This window comes from Zalophus californianus, chromosome 11 (genome assembly GCF_009762305.2).
Source record: "Zalophus californianus isolate mZalCal1 chromosome 11, mZalCal1.pri.v2, whole genome shotgun sequence".
NCBI lineage: Eukaryota > Metazoa > Chordata > Mammalia > Carnivora > Otariidae > Zalophus > Zalophus californianus.
In genome coordinates this window covers 113,463,059-113,483,615 of record NC_045605.1, presented here as the reverse complement: position 1 = coordinate 113,483,615, position 20,557 = coordinate 113,463,059, and the positions used below count along the sequence as shown (strand labels likewise).

General features: G+C 58.8%; 4 protein-coding genes across 12 annotated transcripts; 1 reads left to right on the top strand and 3 right to left on the bottom strand.

Moving 5' to 3' along the window:
- The first annotated feature begins 1,815 nt into the window (after positions 1-1,815).
- On the top strand, positions 1,816-7,591 carry PGGHG (protein-glucosylgalactosylhydroxylysine glucosidase). Of its 9 annotated transcripts, none has more exons than XR_003517546.1 (14): positions 1,816-1,925; positions 2,469-2,752; positions 3,064-3,274; positions 3,350-3,785; positions 4,676-4,795; positions 5,233-5,364; positions 5,565-5,676; positions 5,933-6,005; positions 6,101-6,237; positions 6,375-6,508; positions 6,643-6,738; positions 6,961-7,058; positions 7,179-7,346; positions 7,453-7,591. XR_003517546.1 is itself a non-coding variant. In XM_027580453.2 (14 exons), the coding sequence occupies exons 2-14, from the start codon at positions 2,494-2,496 to the stop codon at positions 7,536-7,538; spliced, it is 2,106 nt and encodes a 701-aa protein (XP_027436254.1). In that variant the 5' UTR covers positions 1,816-1,925; positions 2,469-2,493; the 3' UTR covers positions 7,539-7,591. The 9 variants fall into 9 exon arrangements, 8 of the variants coding, with proteins under 8 accessions (XP_027436254.1, XP_027436257.1, XP_027436259.1 ...); XM_027580453.2 differs by having other exon boundaries at positions 7,135-7,346; XM_027580456.2 differs by lacking the exon at positions 5,233-5,364 and having other exon boundaries at positions 7,135-7,346.
- Positions 7,592-10,967: 3,376 nt separating this feature from the next.
- On the bottom strand, positions 10,968-13,444 carry IFITM5 (interferon induced transmembrane protein 5). The gene is given in 3 exon segments (XM_027580452.2): positions 10,968-11,335; positions 11,799-11,963; positions 11,965-13,444. Coding segments are annotated over 3 exon segments (405 nt in total). The 5' UTR covers positions 11,992-13,444; the 3' UTR covers positions 10,968-11,122.
- Positions 13,445-15,763: 2,319 nt separating this feature from the next.
- On the bottom strand, positions 15,764-18,571 carry LOC113915280 (interferon-induced transmembrane protein 3-like). The gene is made up of 3 exons (XM_035722927.1): positions 18,502-18,571; positions 16,609-16,988; positions 15,764-16,048 (listed from the first exon to the last, which is right to left on the bottom strand). The coding sequence occupies exons 1-3, from the start codon at positions 18,554-18,556 to the stop codon at positions 15,959-15,961; spliced, it is 525 nt and encodes a 174-aa protein (XP_035578820.1). The 5' UTR covers positions 18,557-18,571; the 3' UTR covers positions 15,764-15,958.
- A 185-nt stretch (positions 18,572-18,756) lies between these two features.
- On the bottom strand, positions 18,757-19,974 carry LOC118356092 (interferon-induced transmembrane protein 1-like). The gene is made up of 2 exons (XM_035722929.1): positions 19,623-19,974; positions 18,757-19,077 (listed from the first exon to the last, which is right to left on the bottom strand). Exons 1-2 carry the CDS (start codon positions 19,809-19,811, stop codon positions 18,883-18,885), a joined length of 384 nt encoding a protein of 127 aa, XP_035578822.1. The 5' UTR covers positions 19,812-19,974; the 3' UTR covers positions 18,757-18,882.
- Positions 19,975-20,557: the final 583 nt, after the last annotated feature.

Below are 20,557 nucleotides of genomic sequence, written 5' to 3'. Positions count from 1 at the left end.
CACAATCTCTCCTTTGGTCCCCAATCCCCCTGTATGGGGTGGGGTTGTATTCCCCATTTCCCAGATGAGGGAACTGAGGCTCAGGGTTACAGCCTGACTGCAGGAAGCTCTGAGGTGAGGCCTGGGTTTGACGAACAGGGCCAGCAGTGGACAGCCCCCGAATCCTCAGGTCTCTGCTCAACACTTCAGGGCTTGACCAGCTCCCGAGACCTCAGTCCAGGTAGATGAAAACCATGGGAGTCAGTGCCTTCACTTCTCCGGGGAAATTCCCTTCCATACTCACCTTTCAAATCCGGGCATTCATTCCACAAAACAGACAAAATCCCCCCCGCCTTAACCTGGCAGGAAGACAGACAATAAACATGTATAGACAGGGGCCAACCAGTGCTTTGGGGGAACATAAAGTACAGCAAAATGCGGGGAGCCAAGGTTCTCTGGTGACAAGTCCTGGGTCTGGGGAAGTCTACCGGAGGACAGGGCGTTTGAAAACAGAAGGACGTGAGGCATCGAGCCCTGAGAATATCTTGACGGAAAGTGTTCCAGGCAAAGCAAGAGCCAACGACAAAGGCCGTGAAGAGGAATGTCTTACCAGCTCGTCTGCCATGACAAAATCCCATAAACTGGGGCGCTTATCCAACACAGAGATGTGTTTCTCACAGTGCTGGAGGCTGGGACGTCCAAGGTCAAGGTGCCAGTCAATGTGGCGTCTGGTGAGGACCCTCGTCCTGGTTGCAGAGGGCTGTCCTCTTGCCGTCTCTTCACACGGTGGAAGGAGAGCGGGCTAGCTCTCAGGCCTTTTCTTGTAAGGTCTCTAATCGCACTCTTGACAGCTCTTGACCTAATTACCTCCCAAGGGCCCCACTTGCAAATACGGTCACACTGGGGATTAGATTTCAACCGATGGATTTGGGGGCACACACCCAGTCCGTAACAGGGAGCATGCCTGGACTGTTGTAGAAGCCGCAAGGAAGCTAGAGTGGCAGCAGTGCACTAGGGGAGGAGTCAGGTGGGGCCAGGGATGCTGGCTGGCCGGTCCTCCTGTGAGGTGGGCACCACCGCAGGCTTCGGAGCAGAAGGGTGGCTGTGGCTGTGTTAACAAGGACCGCAGAGGGCAGAGCAGAAGCACAGAGCATGGACTGTGTCTATCCACGGGGACGGCTTGACCTCGGAGGTTGCAGTGGGGATGGTGAGACTGGCAAGTGCAGAACCACAGGACTTGTGCATTGGAAGTGGGTGTGGGGACAGAGGGGGCCTGAGCAGCTGGACAGGAGGAGTCTCCTGGGGGAGGTTGCAAAAAGAGCTGGTTTTGAGGGACACGTGGAATCCGAGTGTCTCTGGCTGGGCCCAGTGGTCAGAGCACAGGCGTGGGTCAGATCAGGGCCAGAGAGGCAAGGAGACAGGCCCAGGGCCCAGCCCTGGAGCGTCCAGGTGGGCAGGTGGGGAAAAGGAGTCTGAGAGCAGCGGCTGGGGAGAGCCAGAAGGTGGGGCCAGAGCAAAGGGAAGGACTTCTCCTGGAGGGGGACCGGCAGCGCCACCTCTTTGAAGGGGGGACAGGGAAGCTCACGCAGAGACAGAGGAAGCCCAGACCGGAGAGGGGCAACCGCAAACCAAAGGCCCCCGCCCCCCTTGTATCCATCCCTGGACACACCCTTGAGGTCAGCGTTCAAACTGTGCTCCTCACGGAGTTGGCTGCGAGCACCACCCGCGCACCAGCAGCACCCGGTGTGCACGCGGACCCACGCGGCCGGCTGGCCTGCCCAGCTGCTCCGCCCCGGGGGTGGTGGCCCAGCTGCCCCGCCCTGCGCGGCACTGGGGGCGGGGACTGCAAGGCCTTCCGGGGACGGGGCGGCCGCAGGCTACTTCTCCCTTTGGCCAACGAGGGGCAGCGCCGAGTGGGCTGGAGTCCCGGGACACGCAAGGCTGCGGTGAGCCCCAGACACCCTCCCCGGCCTGCCTCCCGGAGCTCCGGCTCCTTCCCTGCCCCGGCCCAGGGTCGCTGGCCTCCGCAACCGCCCGCCCCCCCCGCCCCCCCCCCGCCCCCACCGCCCCGGGATCGCGCTCCGGCACACACCCCGGCCCTCCCCCAAGCCAGCCTTCTTGAGGACTACTGTCCGGAAGACTGAGGCCTCCTCACTGCCCACTGACAGGTCGGGGCCCGTGGGGGTGCGGCTTGGAAAGAGCTGGAAGGACTCGAATTGAGGTCCTAAGGTGGGAGTTTGGGGACCCAGCTGGGTCTCTGCAGATCAGTATTAGGAGTTTGAGCATCTCTTAGGATTGAAAGTGTTTCCTGGGGTGGCTCAAAAGTGGGGTCTGTGAAAAATTGGGGCTGCCCAGGTGGCCCACACCCTCCCCACCAGCTGTCAGAGGCATCAGCCAAGTTCGTGGGGTGGGAGGCTTAGGGCTTTAACAGACAGTCCAAAGAGGGAGGCCCAGCCAATTGTGGGGGCCACTGACTCCCCCTTTTCCAGGCCACTCTGCTGAGCAAGCCTCTCCATGGAGGATGCCACTGAGGACCCCACCGTATTCACTGCCCATTCTCTGCCCAGTGACCCCCGGCTCTTGGCCACCATGACCAATACATACTTGGGCACACGTGTGTATCATGACACACTGCATGTGAGCGGCGTGTACAACGGGGCTTGCAGGGCCACACACCGGGCCATTCTGCCGAGTCCCCTCAATGTCCAGCTGGAGGTCCCTGCAGAGACAGGAGATCAGCTGACCAAGACCTTTGTCCTGGACACTAACACAGGTAACCACCACTGTCCTGCTCCCCCAAGCTGAGCCATTGTTCTAGGTGAGTGGGGGAACCAACAGCAGTCCCATCCTGACACCTTCTAACTCAGGATCCCTGACTCACAGAGAAAAGGAGGGCTTCAGCCCTGTGGGCCTCCTGAACTGCTGCAAGCCTGGGGTCCTCTGTGCAGCTGTAGCTCTCCAGACAGGGCAGTTGGGTCTCAGAGGGTGGATCCACCTCCCTGAGGGGCTGGTAGCTTTGTAACTGTCCTCAGTGGCCCTAAGTGGGGCATGCGAGTTGCGCTGACCCCCTCTGCCCATTCCCAGGCTCCTTTCTGCACACCCTAGAGGGCCCCAGCTTCCGGGCCTCCCAGCGCATCTATGCCCACCGCACGCTGCCTCACGTCATGGCTTTCAGTGTGTCCATCACCCGTGTGGCCGTGGGGAACTGGCCCATCACGGTGCTGCTGCAGTCAGCCTTCTCCCCAGAAAGCCCAGACCTTGACCTACATCTGGGTCCTGACTTCCAAGGAGCCCGGTGAGGAGGGGGTCAGGGCTGGCCAGGTAGACCAAGGAGGGAGCTGGTCCCTTAGACATGGCCACACTCTTGCAGGTACCTTTATGGCCACACACTAACCCCGGAGCAACCTGAGGGATCCCAGCAGGAAGTACACATGCTGTGGACACCAGTGCCCCCAGCCCTGACCCTTGGGGAAAGTGAGGAAGACCAGACCTGGGAGTTCCTGACCGTGGTGGGTGGCAGCCAGGCTGAGGCCCGAGCCTGCCTCACCGAGGCCCTGCAGCTGCAGGCAGAGGGCACTCTGTACACTGCCCATGCCCAGGCCTGGGCCCAGCTCTGGGCTGGCTGTGGCCTGGATGTTGTGGGGCCCCAACCCCTGCGCCAGGCCTTGCGTGGCGCCCTCTACTACCTGCTCAGTGCCCTGCCCCAGCCCGGGGTCCCAGGATATACCTGCCATGGCCTCAGCCCTGGGGGCCTGTCCAATGGGAGCCGAGAGGAATGCTACTGGGGCCATGTCTTCTGGGACCAGGTATGCACCATTCCACCCACCAGCACACAGCAGCCACAGATGGGGCAGCACATGGGCATGGAGGATACTGTGGCTAAGGGCATGGGCACGGCTGCTATCTCTGCCCGACCAGGGATGGGGGCTGTGACTGGGGAAGCACAGAGGCCATGGCGGAAGGGAAGGCTTCCTGGAGGAGGTGAGATCTCAGCCAAAGAATGTATAGGAGTTTGGTGGAAAAGAGTGATTCAGGCAAACGGACCAGGGGGTACAAACAGCAGAGCTGAGAGGGTGTGTGGCATCTGCAGGGGCAAATTGGTACCTCACCAAGGAAGAAGAGCCATGGAGATTTGAACTGGGGAATGACACTAACAAAGGTGTACTCTGGGAGGACCCTCTCAGCTGCTGAGGGGAGCATGGGTGGAAGAGGGTGAGGCCTCGGACAGGAGTGAGAGCCAGGAGAGACTGGGACTTGGTGTCCATTGAGCGTGGGAGAGGTCCGGGATGCTACCGCCTCTTCACCAGATGCCTCAAGAAGCCAGTGCTGTGGCCCACTCTGGTGAGGTGGAGTCATTCACTCTAGTTCAGGCAGCTAGTGAGCAATGGTGCTCCATGCGCAGTTTCCAGCCTGAGCTCCTGGCGGGACCCAGATGCCTGCTGGGGAGGTGAAGCACTGGGCTGGGGACCAGACCCGAGGAGCATCTAGTCTGGAGACTGGGACGTGGGATGGGCAAGTGTGGAGGGCCCAGGATGGGCGCAGGGTGGTCAGCAGAGGAAGAAGCTGGAAGGAGACAGAAGGGTGCTCAGGGAGGCAACATGAGCAGCACTGGCTCTGGCCAAGGCAGAATGTGGGCAGGCAGGAGAGAGAGAAGGGTGTGAGAGCTCCTGAGCAAGGGGCCCTTCCTTGCTCTCAGGATCTCTGGATGTTCCCAAATATCCTGATGTTCCACCCAGAGGCCGCCAGGGCCCTCCTGGAGTACCGCGTCCGGACGCTGGGTGGGGCCAAAGACAATGCCCGGAAGCTGGGTTACCAGGTGAGGGGGACCCGGGCACCCACCCTACAGAGGCCCCTGAAGGGCCTGATGTCCCCACATCCCTCCTAGGCCTGCACCCATCACCTCAGGTTCCTCTCTGGGTGGGGCTGGGATTCCTGGATTCTTTTAGGGGCTCAGCAGCATCCCCCAGCCTGCACCGTACAGGTAGGAACAACAGTCTCGCTGGGGCCCAGCTGGTGTCCCCTTGGTCCAGGGTCAACACACAGTGGAAGCTGGGCAGAAGCTGCCTGGGCTATGATGGGGACACACGGTGGGCACTCTGCGCCTGCAGGTCCCCATGAGGGCACCCAGACACTCAGTGCCCCCACCTCTGTCCTCCATGGCTGAAGGCTGAGAGCATTGGGAAAAGGGTGGGCTATCCCTGTGCCACAACCCCCAGAATAGTCAGGTCTGCTCCATGCCCCCCAACCCATCAGGGAGCCAAGTTCGCCTGGGAGAGTGCAGGTTCTGGTCTGGAGGTCTGTCCTGAGGACGTTTATGGGACCCAGGAAATTCATATAAATGGAGCTGTGGTGTTGGCCTTCCAGCTGTACTACCACACCACCCAGGTGAGGTGTCACCATGCCCACCAGGTATGACCACCCGCCTAACGTGGCCATGCTCCCCTACCCCCACCATGACTTCCTATCTGGGGTCAGAACTTCACTTCTGGGCACTCAGAAGGGTGGGCACTGACAAGAAATGTAGTAACCAATGAGAACTACAGTCACTGGTGGCATGGTCCCTGTCCCATCTCCTGCTCCCCCAGGACCTGCAGCTCTTCCAAGAAGCTGGTGGCTGGGATGTGGTCAGGGATGTGGCTGAGTTTTGGTGCAGCCGTGTGGAGTGGAGCCCTGAGGAGGAAAAGTACCACCTGAAGGGTGAGGGCACGAGGAGGGAGGGATAGTCATGGGGAGGGGGGCTGGTCATAGGGGAGGGCCAGTGGTAGAAGGGAGAGGCATGGACAGCTGTGGCCGGGAGAGTAGGTGGCCACAAGTTGGTGGGGCAGGTGGATGCTCCTCAGTTCAGCAGGTGATCTCTGGCACCTGATGTTGCCAGCCCCCCCACTGGCTACTGGCATCAGGGGCAGGTCCCTAGGACCCTGCACTAAGCACCATCTTGCACTTGTCGGCCCAGGAGTCATGCCTCCTGACGAATACCATTCGGGGGTTAACAACTCCGTGTACACCAACGTCCTGGTCCAGAACAGGTCAGACCCAAGACCCCTGCCCATACTACCACCATGCAAAGGGCCAGCTGGGAGGGCTGGGGCTGTAGCCCCCCTCTCCCTGCCTCCACCCCTAGCCTGCGCTTTGCTGCTGCTCTGGCCCGGGACCTGGGTCAGCCTGTCCCCAGCGAATGGCCAGCAGTGGCTGATAAGATCAAGGTGCCCTTCGACCCAAGGCGGAACTTTCACCCTGAGTTTGATGGGTACCAGCCTGGTGAGTGTACTCGGAGCTGCTTCAGGGCCCCTTCACCCCTCCGACAGGACCTATGTCCACCCTGGATGTCCCCTACCTGATAGAGCAGCTCCCCCTTCCTGCTCCCTCCCCCGTTGGCAGCACCTGTCCCTCCCCAGGAGAGGAGGTGAAGCAGGCAGACGTTGTGCTCCTGGGATACCCCATCCCTTTCCACCTGAGTCCTCACATTCGCAGGAAAAACCTGGAGGTTTATGAGGCTGTGACGTCCCCTAAAGGTCCTGCCATGACCTGGGTAAGGAAACTGCAGGGGTGTGGGGTGGTGGTCCTCACAGCAGCCACAGCCCTGCCCCACTAGCCTCAGTCTCCCCTCCCCACGCAGTGGGCTATGCCCCAGCATGTCCTCTGACCTCTGACCTCTGACCTCAGAGCATGTTTGCTGTGGGCTGGATGGAGCTGAAGGACCCCCAGCGGGCACGGGACCTCCTGGAGAGGAGCTTTGCCAACATAGCTGAGCCATTCAAGGTAGCCTAGTCTCGGCATCAGCTCTCACACTGACCACACCTGCCTCCCGCTCTGGCCCCTGGTTGGTAGGAGAGGGAGCCCAGTCTCAGGGGGAGTCAGAGCAGGGTCAGGTCCCTGGTGACTCCTGCCTGACCTTGGGCCCTGCCCTTGGGAGCAGGGGCAGCAGCCTCATGGGGGCCCGTATCCTGGGAGTCCGGGCACTAACTGCCTGGCCACGTGCAGGTGTGGACAGAGAATGCAGATGGATCGGGCGCTGTGAACTTCCTGACAGGCATGGGGGGCTTCCTGCAAGCGGCACTCTTTGGGTTCACAGGGTTCAGGTGAGTATAGGCCGGGCAGAGAGCAGTCACATGCCCCCCCACTTCCTGCTCTCATGAACGTCTCCCCTCCCCCCAGGATCACCAGGGCTGGCATGACCTTCGACCCCATGTGTCTGGCAGGGGTCTCTGGAGTGTGCATCTATGGCATCTGCTACCAGGGGAGCAAGCTTGACTTCTCCTTCTCCGAGGGCTCTGTGACAATTGAGGTCAAAGCCCAGGCAGGACCCTGGGCCCCCCTGCTGGAGGCTGAGCTGTGGCCGACACACACTCGACTCCCCCTGTTCCCAGGTAGGCAACCACCCCCAGACTCACCCAGGGGTCCAGGGCAGGTGAACCCCCCAGGGTAGCCCCCAAGGTATGTGCCCCCACTCCAGATGCCCCCCTCTCCCTGCAGGGCACAAAGTCTCCTTTCCCTTGTCAGCTGGACGGATACAAAGGTCACTCCCAGAGGCAGCAAGCTCTGCTCCAAGAGTTTCCTAGGAGAATTTTTTGAAGACATTAAATACCTGCCCCAGAACCCACAGACCCCTTGTGGGACACCGCTGGGTCCTCCAGCCGCACCAGCGTCCTCACCCTGGGGCTATCCTGGGCACTGCACCTGAACATCCAGGGCTTCAGGGATGTCTCTGGGTCCTCCCATCTGGCCTCCCTCTGTGGGTGCCGCCAGCTGGCTGCATCCACCCCTCCTCAACACCCTCCCGGCTGATCCCCTCCCTCCTGCCCACTCTCCAACCAGCAGCCAGGCTCAAAGGCTCCAGGGAAAGTCTGAATTTGTTGGCCCAAAGTTCAAGGTGGTCTGCCTCTAGCCTGAACCCCTCCCCAGCCTAAACCTCCATGGACTGCAGCTTCCCCATGGCCTCACACTCAGCCACATCTGTGCCTGCCTTTCTGGGCTGACACCTGCACCTGTACCCTTCCCCAGGACAGCACTACGTGGGGTTGGGGTGTGGCCGACAGCTCTGCTGAGAAGGCAGACACAGGTGCAAGCCTCCATGTGGAGGATGGCAGGGGTGAGGGGCATGAGGCAGGACATTGGTCCCCTGTGGAATTCCTTGGGACTCTCTCAGTTACAGACCAAAATGGAACTTTGTGTGTCACACGGATGAGGTCAGGCATGGCTGAATCCAGGTGCGCTCAGCATCCTCAGTCTGTGGCTCCTCCAGCTTCTGGGCCACTTCAGTGAGGTCGGACAGTCCCCGTCACAGGTTTTTCCTCAGCCAAGAAGAGAGGGAAGTGGGTGCAGAACAAGACCCTGCACCTTCCCTCTAACCTGCCAGAAGGACTGGGGCCAAGGGTGCATGGGTTCAAGGCCACCGGCCTGGGCCCATCTGTCCTAACAGGCTGCCTCTCCTCCTGGGGCCTCAGCCCCTCAGCTGGCACATCCAACTTGGGTCCTTGGGGGTTTCTCAAGAATGAGGTGAGATGGTACCTGCTGCCAAAATTTTGGTGAGAACCGTGCCACCTACATGGCCTGAGGTCTGCCTGAGGAATTAAAATTCCATGCTGAAAAAGTCTGTCTGCCATAGGGAGCTGGTGCTCTCCTTCCTTCTGAAAGTGAGGGCTGCCTAATGGATGGGGTCAGGTCAGGAAGTGCAGTAAAGCGCCCATATAGAGCAAGCAGGTGGGTCTGCCGCCCTCCTTCGCTCTGGGAACCGCCTCTTCTCTCTCTGTTCTTGGTGGAGAGGTAGTCCCAAGTCCTCCAGGAGGCAGACACCAGGCATACAAGCTGTGATGGACAAAGCCATGTGAGGAAGTGGGGAAGGAGGGTGGGTGGAGCGGTCAGGGACCCTAAGGCTTGTCTCTGGGTTACTGTGGGGAGCAGCACATGGCAAGACGGATGGCCTCCAAGGGAGCACAACCAGCCAAGTTGCAGATCAGCATGGATGTCAGTGCTGGTCCCCAAGAGCACGTGGCCCCAGAGACTGGGGCCAGCACCTTGGTAGGGCTTGCCCAGGTGCCCACAGGCTCTCCCTCAACTGCTGGACATGTGGCAAAGGCTGAGGCAGATCTCTAAAGCAGGGCATGGTGGCTGGGACTATTCCAGGAGAGCAGATGCTTATTTTCACAGCCCTGGAGCCAGAGGTGGGCACAGACATCAGGTGGGGTGGTAGGTGGCCCTGTACTCACAGGGCTGATATAGCCTGACGCTTCCTGCATATACACGCCATGTATGTGTGCCTCCGTCTGTACACGTAGTGAGGTGACCCTCCAAGGGGGCTGTGGCAGGGTGGCACTGCACGTGTGCTGGCATGGCTGGTCAGGGGTCCATGATAGCCAACCGCCTAAACTTGACCAGGGTCCCTCAGCCTGCCCGGGAGACAGCCTGGGATAAGGAGGTTGCTGGTAACTTTCCCCCATGCCCGTCTTGACCACACACTCTGCGTCCTCAGCACCTGGGCACAGGCCAATCTCTGTTCCCCTCACCAAATGTGGGGACTGGCAGACCATCCCATGTGGGATGCGACGTGTACCTGGTCGCACACAAGCTGATCCCCACTTCTGACCTGTGCATCCAGCACAGGTGGTCCCCTTCTTGGGCCAAACCTGGAGCTCAGGATTGGCATGCTGTGTCCATCCTGGCCCAAGCACTGGCACACTTATCCTTGGTCCAACGTGGGACCAGCACCCGGCATGGGCCAGTGCACCATATCCACCCCCAGGCCCCAGGCAGCACACACCCCTACCTGCAGCGGCTGGCTTGGGGCAGCACACACTCCAGCATAGGGCTGGGATGCTGTTGGTATGTGGCCAGGATACCATCTCTCCTAGCACACTGGGGAGACAGCTAGGCCAGCCGTTGGCTGTCACAGAAGAGGGGGGTACTCTGAGGCTCCAAGTACAGCAGCTAGACAGGCCCCCACTCCCAGCCCAGGCAGATGGGTAGGCAAGGGGTGCTCTCTGGGTGGGGCGCTCAAAACCCCGAACCACCCTGCAGTTAAGGCCCCTGCAATTAGCCTGCCCTGTCATTGGATCAGCCGCAGGGAGGCCTAAGGGACCTCATCCCCAACCACACAGGGTGTGTGCATGGGTTTAGCAACCCCCCTCTTTGCCAGGCTCTGCTGGTTTCCGGGAAGGGGGAGAGTGGTGCACAAGGGAGGTGCAATGATACAAGGACGTGTACCTAGCACCAAGGATGCTCAGGAAGTGTCCTCACCTCCCAGTGCTCACCCTCTGCCCTACTGCACACATGTGTGTGAGGTTTGCGTGCATGGTTGATAGAAGAGTCACGCCTGTGTGCTCATGTGTCTGTGTCCAGCCTCACTGACCCAGGAGAGAGGAAACGCACTGTGGGGACTGAAATTTCTCAAAACTAAAGGAATGCAGGAGTCATAGGGACAGACAGAATGACCCAGAGAAGGAGGCTGGCACTTGCCTGACCCACTGACAGAAACATGCAGGGTGAGGACAAGCGATGTCCTCCTAGGGGCTCCCACTGAACACAAGTGCACACACAGATAGGGAAGGGCACACATGTTCTGGAAGAGAGGCCACTAAACCACAGTGCCCAGCAGGGCAGCAGAGATCAAAAGTCTGAGTTCCCAGACTTCATTCTAAAATACTCAGGCGCCTCCACCCCAGAAGCCACAAGCCACCCTGTGCCTGAGTGAAGGCGACAGTCGGAGCACGGCCCAGCAGACAGACGGGTCATCCTACCATCATGCTGGGGTCAGTCCAGGGGAGCCCCTAGGGTGGGTGGTTCCTCTCAGGAAGAAGCCTTCTCCCACCCCAGCAAAAAGCCCAGGAGGCACTTTCTGGAACCAGGTGCTTTTAATTGTGAAACTAAGGCTGAGTGAGTCTGCTGAGTGAGGAGGGAGGGTCCAGCCTGGGTACAAGGAGTTAGGGGAGTGGGGACCATCAAGGTTGGAGTTGAGGCCAGTGGGGTCCAAACAAGGGATCTTCAGGGTCAGCATTAAGTGCCCAGGCTGGGGTGGGAGGGGTGGGCATCAGGTCCTGTGGTGGAGTTGGGGTTCCAGGGGGTCAGGGTGGAGTCCCTGGAGCAGTGCCCTGGGGGTTAGTACTGGGGTCAGGGTCTGTGGGTCAGGATGCAGACAAGGCACAGCCTGTCAGTCATAGTCCGAGTCGTCAAACTTGGTGCTAAAGAAGGCGGCAGAGTCCTTGGCCAGCCGGGAAAGGTGCAGAGCGCCGGTCACCACCAGCGCCAGGAGAAGCAGAGGCGGCACCAACGCCCACATCGTGGCCAGGATGTTGTAGCACTTGGCTTTGGACCCCAAACGCCGGGCTGCCTCCAAGTCTCCAGCCACCTTCTGGTCTCGGGCCTGTGGACCAGTGGTGGGGCCAGGTCTCTACATACACTGGGGGCCCTAGCTCCTCCCACCCCAGCTGTGGACTCAGAGACCAACCTGGGCCAGCATCAGCCTCCAAGGACCCTCCATGGGTGGAGAGTCCTGGAGTGCTGAGGACCCCAAGCAGCTGAAGTCAGAGGGGCTTTGGTCATAGGAAACCCCAGCGTGTGAAAAGCCATTTGATGAAAAAGACCCCCTTGGGTAACCCCCCAACAACTCTGTGCCCTTCTGGAGGGACTAGACCCCCCCCCAAGGACAGTACCCCTGCCTCAATGGAGAAGCCCTCATGAGGTGAAGAGCTTGTCCACCGCCTGGCTAACGGAGTGGCCTTCTCACAGGCATCGCCCCTTGGAGAGGCCCTCCCGCCACAAGCCTCTCAGGCCCTCTGGACAAGCAACCCCCCCACCCCCGTCCAGGGAGACCCCCGCCCGCCCACCTTGATGGAGTAGGCCAGCGCCAGGAAGCCGAGGCAACACAGGTTCAGGTAGAGAGTGCTGAACACCGACCAGATCAAGTGGTCTCGAGGTGGGGGTCTCGGCGCACCCAGAGTGAGGGCCGTGTGGGCGGCGCCGTCTGCCTTGCGGGACGTCGGGGCCCGGGGGGTCCTCGCGGGGGTACGACGTGTCCATGGGTTCCAGCGCCGTCTCCTCCTCGCTCGGGCTCCAGCTTCGAGGGTGGGCGCCCGGGGCCGCTTATAGCCTCGCCGCTGCCCTCCCGCAGCCCGGCCCGGCGCCGCCCGCTAAATATAACGACAAATTACAGCCCGGCGCGGAGAGTGCGGCCTCGCCCCGCCCCGACGCCCGCCGCACGAGCCCCTCCTCCGCTCCGGGAGTCCCCGCCGGCAGGCGGTTGGGGCGAGGGGAAGGGGCGTGCGCTGGCTGCAGACTGCCCACCCGAACCCCTGCCCCACGGCCAAAAGGAGTCCTGGGGCTGTGGGTGGGAGCATGTCGCCTCAGCTGCGGAGAAGGGCTGGAGACCCCCCAGGCTTGGGCTCCATCCCCAGAGCCCAGAGTTCAGGTTCTGCCGGGGATCTCCTCGGCTCCACCAGCGGCCGGCCTTGGCACTCCAGAAGTCCCTGCCCATGTGCTGGCGGGAGGAGACCGGACACAGCAGGACGGAAACGGGGCTGTGGCACTATGGGGGGTTCGCCAGAGGAGACCCCAGCACCATTGCTGCTAGGTGCTGCAGTGAACTCTCCGTGATCTGCTAGGGGGCCGGCCCTCCTCCCTCATGGGTAGACAGCTGCTTCTCAGCCTCCTTGGCTGGTTACTCCTGCCCTCCTGAATCCTCAGAGGTTTGGAAGGATGAGCTCAGGGATCTGTTTTGGGCTCCCTCTGGAGGGTCCAGCAACCCCTTGGCTGTAAATGCCACCTATGTGCCAATAATGGATATTTACAAGGGGCCAGACTTCACTGAACCCCAGACTCACATACCTAAGTACCTACTCTGGCAGAAGGGCTCCCAGGGTCTCCAACCTAACTTTTCCACAAGACCTCAGGTTCCTGTCCCCCAGCCTCTTGTCTTCATCAGTTGGGGTTGTTATTAAAAGTACCGTAGATTGGGTGGGTCATAAACAATAGAAATTTATTTCTCACAGATCTGGAAGCAGGAAGTCAGATCAGGAAGCCATCGTGGACAGGTTCTGGGGAGACCCTCTTCCTGGTTGCATATGGCTAACTTCTCACTGTGTGCTCACATATTGGAAGGGGCTAGGGAGCTCTGTGGGTCTCTTTGATAACAACACTAATTCTCTCATGAGGCTCCACTGTCATGACCCAATTACCTCCCAAAGCCCCCACTTCCTACTACCATCACTTTGGGCATTAAGATTTCAAGAACAAATTTTGGAGGGCACAAACCAGGGGCCCCACTGAGAGTTTGACTTGGGCCTGCCATGATGATTCCTTGGACCCATTGTGCCCCACCAGAAAGAGGGGCCAGGATGATGTTTTGCCTGTTGAGATACTGTGATATGGTGATTTATATTAAGAAATATATATTTCAGGGGCGCCTGGGTGGCCCAGTTGTTAGGCATCTGCCTTTGGCTCAGGTCATGATCCCAGGGTCCTGGGATCAAGCCCCACCTCTGGCTCCCTGCTCGGCGGGAAGCCTGCTTCTCCCTCTCCCACTCCCCCTGCTTCTGTTCCCTCTCTCGTTGTCTCTCTCTCTATCAAATAAATAAAATCTTAAAATATATATATATATATATTTCGACATCCCTGTTTCTGGCACAGAACCCCTAAAACCTTTGGCATTTCTGAAGTGATAAAGGTGTCTTTTGTTATGTTAATGAGGTGACTTTTGGACCCTCAGCTAAGGATGGGGGCTGGCTGCCAGGACAGCCAACCAAGGGACTGGAGGGTCGGTTCTATCCCACCCTCTGACCTCCAGGGATGGCAGCAGGGCTGAAGGTTGAGTTCAATCGCCAAAGGCCAATGAGTCAGTCATGGCTAAGTAATGAAGCCTCCATAAAACCCAAAGGACAAGGTTTTGAGAACTTCTGGGTTGGGGAACACGTGGAGATCCGGGGACAGTGGTGTGCCTGGAACCGCCATGGACATTTCCCCAGACCTCACCCTGGGCATTTCTTCCATCTGGCTGTTCCTGACTTGGATCCTTTAGTAATCAGCTAGGGATCTAGTAAGTAAAATGTTTCCCTGAGTTCTGTGAGCTGCTCTGGTGAATGAACAGAACTGAGAAGTCATGGGAACCTTGGATTTACAGCCACTTGGTCAGAGGCCCAGGTGACAACCCCGACTTGTGACTGGCACCTGAAGTGGGGGAAGGAGGACAGTCTCGTAAAAGTAAACCCTTAACCTGTGGGATCTGACATTATTTCTAAGTAGATAGTGAACACCCTGCTGGTGTCCAACATTTCCTTAGTGTTGTCTGGGCAGTCCCCCACACATTGGAATTGGGTTACTAACCTTAAAAATAAAACTGCCAATTATTTTAGCAGGAAAAGGGGTTTATTTGGGAATAGCAGAAAATCACAATTCTGGAAAAGGAAGCTACGGCAAAACCATAGATAAGTCCCAAAACATAAAAGATCCAAGCTCTTTTATGGGGGGGTGGAGTTGGGAGCGCTGTTGTAAACTAGAAGTCCATTGGAGTGAACTGGGAGTGGCAAGTGTACTGGCTTCTCATTTGTTGGACTGTGATCATCTCTCATTGCCTGGGCTCTGCTCTCAATGGCTGAGCTGTGCTCTCATTGGCAGAGCTATGACTAGCTCTCATTGGCGGGGCTGTGACTGGCTCTTATTGGTTGAGCTGTGCTCTTATTGGCTGGGCTGTCCTAATGGGCGGAACCCCTCCTTCCTCCGCGGCGCAGGGAAGCTCAGGGTTCTTCCCCCTGGGATTGCAGAGGCCTGCGAGGAGGGAGTGGTGGGCGGGAGAGCTCCCCCTGCTGGCCTCCACTGCGTGTTAGTCCACGGGTTCCAGGAACCAAAGTTACATACTGAGCTGGGCCTTTAGTCCGTCAATCCCCTCAGATACCTAGGCTACCTGGCTGCGGGTCAGTTAGGCACAGACATGGAGATGGCATCCCAGCGCTGCAGGGGCGGCAGGGCACAGACGGCGGGAGGTGGGGGTCTGGGGCTGGATGGAGGCCTGAGGATGCAGCCGTACAACCCCGCACACACACTGAGATTGTGTGTCACTTTCAGGATAAAATCCAGGCGTGGTAGGCTGAGAGACCTCCTGTAGCAGAGGTGCCCCACTGCCAGGATTTTGTGATCCATTTTGAGCACGGCCAGGAGTAAAAATTAAACCCTGTGGACCATGGATCACATCACTTACATAAGCCGTCAGTCATCATTTCTCAGAACACATCCCTTGGCGAGGACCTCAGCACACCTTCCCGTTACCCGTGCACCTGAGGGGACGTCTACTTTATCAGGCACGTGGTGGAGAGCTGCTCAAGGGTGAGCTCCTGCCCCTCGCTCTGCCCTCCACAAGCAGGGACAGCGCGTTGGTGGCTCAAGATGACCCACGGTGGGACTAGCACCCCACAGACACTGCTGAGGGCAGCCCGTCAGGACTTTGGCCGGGCCGCGCTGGGGCCTGCTGGTGGCCATCCCCGCCCCTCACTGACCTCACCCCACACCGGGCACCAGGGCCAGCTTCGCTCCCACCGGTGCACATCGGCTGGGTCCGTCGGGACAGGCTTCTGGGTCAGTGTGTGTCCACAGGACAACAGACCTCTGGCAAGGAGGGACCTCTACCTGAAACCATCCTCCGTGTGTTGCCCCAGCTGGAGGCCAGATACAGGCAAGGCCTCAGGACAAGCCCACCCACCACACACATAACACACAGAGGGTACGGGTGGGCAATGAGGACGACGCGGGCTCAGGGGCAGGGTGGGGAGTCTCAAAGGGCCCCTCCCCAGGTGAAAACACAGCACCCTCACACAAGTGCTTTATTGACTACGATGGCAGATTGACATATACATAAAACACTGTGACAGAGGTGACAGCCTCAGGCCACGGGCAGCTACGAGTACGCTCCATAATGTTTTATGATCTCCGAAATTGTTTGGGAAATCATCAGTGATCCAGTGACAAAAAAAATGATGAACGTGATGGTCAGAAGGAAGCCCTAGACCAGGGCCCAGATGTTCAGGCACTTGGCGGTGGAGGCATAAGTCTGGGCCCCAGTCAGGTCACCCACCATCTTCCGGTCCCTGGACTGGGGAGAAGAGATGGAGTGTGCGATCAGGCCCAGGTTCTGGTGAGAGCCAGGGACTCAGGTGGCCCCCTGGCTGGTCCCTGCCCAGGGCAGTCTCCACCTGCCCTTCACCCTCCCCATTCCCTGGAGCCTGAGCAGGACCAGGCCCCGTGGACCCCTCCCTCCTGGGGCCTGCATCTCCTTCCTCAGCCTCTCAGGAGACCCCAGGCCTTGTCCTCCCTCTGCTTTGGCCCCTTCACTGGCCTCACACCCCACCGGGAGGCAGTTTCCTGTGAGTTCCTTTGCTCTTTCTGGGAGAGCCTTGGAGCCACACGTGCATCTGAGGGATGTAATTTCTAGTATTGGTCAGCAGGGGAAGTCCTTGGAATCTTGGGGACAAAGGCTGCTCATGGCCAAACACAGGCCCCTCCCGCAGCTTCACTGAAGTCACACACACACACACACACACACACACACACACACACACACAGACACACACCCCCCGCACGTGCCCTGTGGGCTGGCAGACCTCCGCGGGCTCACTGCACCTTCTGGGAGAGTCCCTCCCCACACCCCCTCACCTTCACGGAGTAGGCGAAGGCCACGAAGCCCAGGCAGCACCAGTTCATGAAGATGGTGTTGAACAGGGACCAGACGATGTGGTCGCGCACGGCTGTCTCACTACGGATGTTGATCACAGTGGTCGTCACGGGAGCCGAGCTCTGGGGCGCCCCGAGTACAGCCACCTCCTGCTCCTCCTTGAGCATCTCATAGGTGGGGGGGGGGGGAACGCCGTTGTGGGCGACCGGGAAGAAGTGCTGGGAGTTGTGGTTCATGGTGGGAGATGGAGCACCTGTGGTGTGGATGTGGGCGCCGGACCTTGCTCTGGGCCCTCCCTTCCCCAGTAGTTTCCATTTCTCCAGAGTTTCTATTTCCTGCTTTTTCCAACATGGTGAACTGGCTAGGTACCAAGAGGATGGACCAGTGACTGAGTGTCAGGTTACACCAGGGCCAGGTGGGAGGAGCCAGAGGTGTTTGGGGACAGCCTCCTGTCCCAGTCACTCAAATCAGGCCTGGATACCTACCCCACTTCCCTATTTAGGGGTGTGGGTGGGCCCTGGGGTCTTTAGCCTGGGACTCTCCCCACTGTTTTACCTGTTTTCTACAGTCTCTGCTTATGAATAACCGATGTTGTTGACCCACCCTGGTGGTTCTTATTATAAGAAGCCCTTCAGCAAACTTGAAAAACTTTAGACCTGGAAACTACATAGCACAGCTGTAGCCACAAAACAGGTTCTGAGGTGGGGGTTGGGGGTGGAAGGGAGGGAGACAGGGAGACAGGGAGACAGGGAGACAGGGAGAGGGAGGGGGAGAGCCAGAGAGTGAGAGAAAGAGAGAGAGAGAGAGAGAGAGAGGAAGCTGGACCCAAGGAACACCTGACACTCTGCAGGGAGCTCAAACCAGAACAGCCGGAAATCTGGTCCCAAATAGTTATCAAAATTCAACCAAGATCTGTCCCAGGTGGCCAGGCACTTTATCTTGTCATTAGGCTGGCCAAGTGCTCATTTGAGATAGCTGTCTCAGAAATGGGTGAGTCTGATTAGGTCTGGCACTTGCATTACATGGGAGGGAGGGAGGGAAGGGAGGAAGCAGGGGAGGGAGGGAGAAGAGGGAGGGAGAGAGGGAGGGAGAGAGGGAGGGAGAGAGGGAAGCAGGAAGCACAAAGAGCTGCTGACTTGAAGGGGAGCCTCCAGGACTGACCTGGCCCCACTGCTGGAACCCAGGCAAGCCCGGGTGCCCCAAAGGGCAAGGCGCCCCTGGATAAGGGGCTCCCACCCTGATACCCGCCTGTGGCCGCCTGGACTTCTCCAGCCTCTCCCGGGTGACTGTGTCGAGGGTGCCCCCCACCCACTCCCTCTGGGGCCTCAGACAGGAACACCTGCTGGGGCAAGCTCCTCCTGCATGGGGCTGAGGATGGCCCCCACTCCCTAGGGCAGCCCAGGCTCTGGCAAGAGCTCACAGCTAGTGCCCCAGGGCCCCCGGTGCCTGGGAGACCCTTCCCGGGGCACTGGGCAGCTGCTCCACCCTGCAGGGCCAGTTCGGTTTGGGTGGAGTCGGGGGAGTAGTCCTTCCGCTCAAGCTTTCTGTCCACTGGGGTTTGGCCACCAGGTCTGATGATCAGCTTTGGCAGTCAGTCCACAGTTGAGCGCTCTGTCCCTCCCCCAGGCCACTCATGGGCTGTGCCCCCCCCCCCCCCCCCCCCCCCCCCAGAGGAGCAAGGACAGAGCTGGTGGGCTGGGGGAGGCAGCAGCAGGATGCAGCAATGTCTGGATCAGCCCAGAGGGGCTGGGAGGTGCGGGTCTGCATCAGCTGCACCCACAGATACAAAATCCCATGGCCTGCCCAGAGGACCCGAGCTGCCCATTCCCCCCAGCACCGCTGCTTCCACACACCTGAGAGTCAGGGGGCCTTACCCTCGGGACCAAGGGTGTTCTGGACACGGGACGTCCCTGGGTCGGGGACCCCCATCCTAGGACCCTGGTCCAGTGCTTGCTCCCAGCAGGAGACCAGAAACCAGCACAGCCTGAGGACATGCCCTGGCCCCTCAGAGCCACACAGCTGGCGGGGGGGAAGGGAGGGGAGGTTGTGGGGGGAGGTGGGCCCAGTCTCAGGGGTAGGCTAGGGACTCCAGCAGGGGCCGCTCAACCCCAGGGAACGTCACAGCACCGTCACACGCAAGTGTACTTTATTGAATTCAGCTGTAGGCAGGCAAGTGTGTTAATGTAAAGGGCTGGACGCTAAGGGACAGGGCCAGCAGCGCACGGTGGAGGACTTGGGTCTCCTGCCATGAGCACCTAGTGGTACCCATTGTTCTCCTGCATAGACTTTAAAACTACACTGTAGGCTGTAGCGTAGACAAACACCAGAAGAACAATGGATCCAGTGGTCAGAAGGAGGCCCAGGACCAGGGCCCAGATGTTGAGGCACTTGGCGGTGGAGGCATAAGTCTGGGCCCCAGTCAGGTCACCCACCATCTTCCGGTCCCTGGACTGGGGAGAAGAGATGGAGTGTGCGATCAGGCCCAGGTTCTGGTGAGAGCCAGGGACTCAGGTGGCCCCCTGGCTGGTCCCTGCCCAGGGCAGTCTCCACCTGCCCTTCACCCTCCCCATTCCCTGGAGCCTGAGCAGGACCGGGCCCCGTGGACCCTTCCCTCCTGGGGCCTGCATCTCCTTCCTCAGCCTCTCAGGAAACCCCAGGCCTTGTCCTCCCTCTGCTTTGGCCCCTTCACTGGCCTCACACCCCACCGGGAGGCAGTTTCCTGTGAGTTCCTTTGTTCTTTCTGGGAGAGCCTTGGAGCCACACGTGCATCTGAGGGATGTAATTTCTAGTATTGGTCAGCAGGGGAAGTCCTTGGAATCTTGGGGACAAAGGCTGCTCATGGCCAAACCCAGGCCCCTCCTGTAGCTTCACTGCAGTCACACACACACACACACACACACACACACACACACACACACGCACGTGCCCTGTGGGCTGGCGAACCTCCGCGGGCTCACTGCACCTTCTGGGAGAGTCCCTCCCCACACCCCCTCACCTTCACAGAGTAGGCGAAGGCCACGAAGCCCAGGCAGCACCAGTTCATGAAGATGGTGTTGAACAGGGACCAGATGATGTGGTCGGGCACGGCTGTCTCACTACGGATGTTGATCACAGTGGTCGTCACGGGAGCCGAGCTCTGGGGGTGCCCCAGGATGTCCACCTTGTTCTCCTTGACCATCTCCATCTTCGGAAGGAGCAGGTGCGTCCCCGGTGAAGAAGGGTTGGGAAGTGGGTTCCTGATGCAGAGACTTCGCAGGTGGGTTGGACGCTGGGATATTGCTCAGGGGCCCCTCTAGGGTATGTCTGGCCTCTCAGAAGTTTCTCTTTCCTGGTGTTTTGTAATTGGGTGAATTGGCTGACTCTAGGTGGGCCAACCACTGAGTGTCAGGTTCCACTAGAGCAGGGCGGGACGTAGGGCTGGGTGCTGCTAATCTTTACTTCCTTTTACTATGATTTATGTAACTCTTATTTTATAGAACTTGGTTTTTTAATCCATGTAGCATGCATAACAAAAATTTGCTGTTTTATCCATTTTACAGTGTATCATTTCGTGGCTTTTTGTACATTCTTGATGTGCAACAACCATAACTAATATTTAATTGCAGATCATTTTTATAACACAATAAGTCCCATCTGGATTGTTCACTCATTCCCAATTTCCCAGGCCCCCAGCGCCTGGCATTCGCTTTATCTGTTGGCATCTCTCTGGATTTCCCTCGTCTGGAGTTTCATATGTATGGAATTCCGTAATACGCGGTCCCCTGTGAGGGGTTTCTTTCACTCGGAATAATGTTTTGAAGCTTAATATTGTCTTAACGTCTATCCATACTTCTTTCCTTTTTATGGGCAAATAATACTCTGTCGTATGGATATAGGACATTTTTCATCCAGTAATAACTTGCTGGACATCTAAACCGTTTCCACTACTTG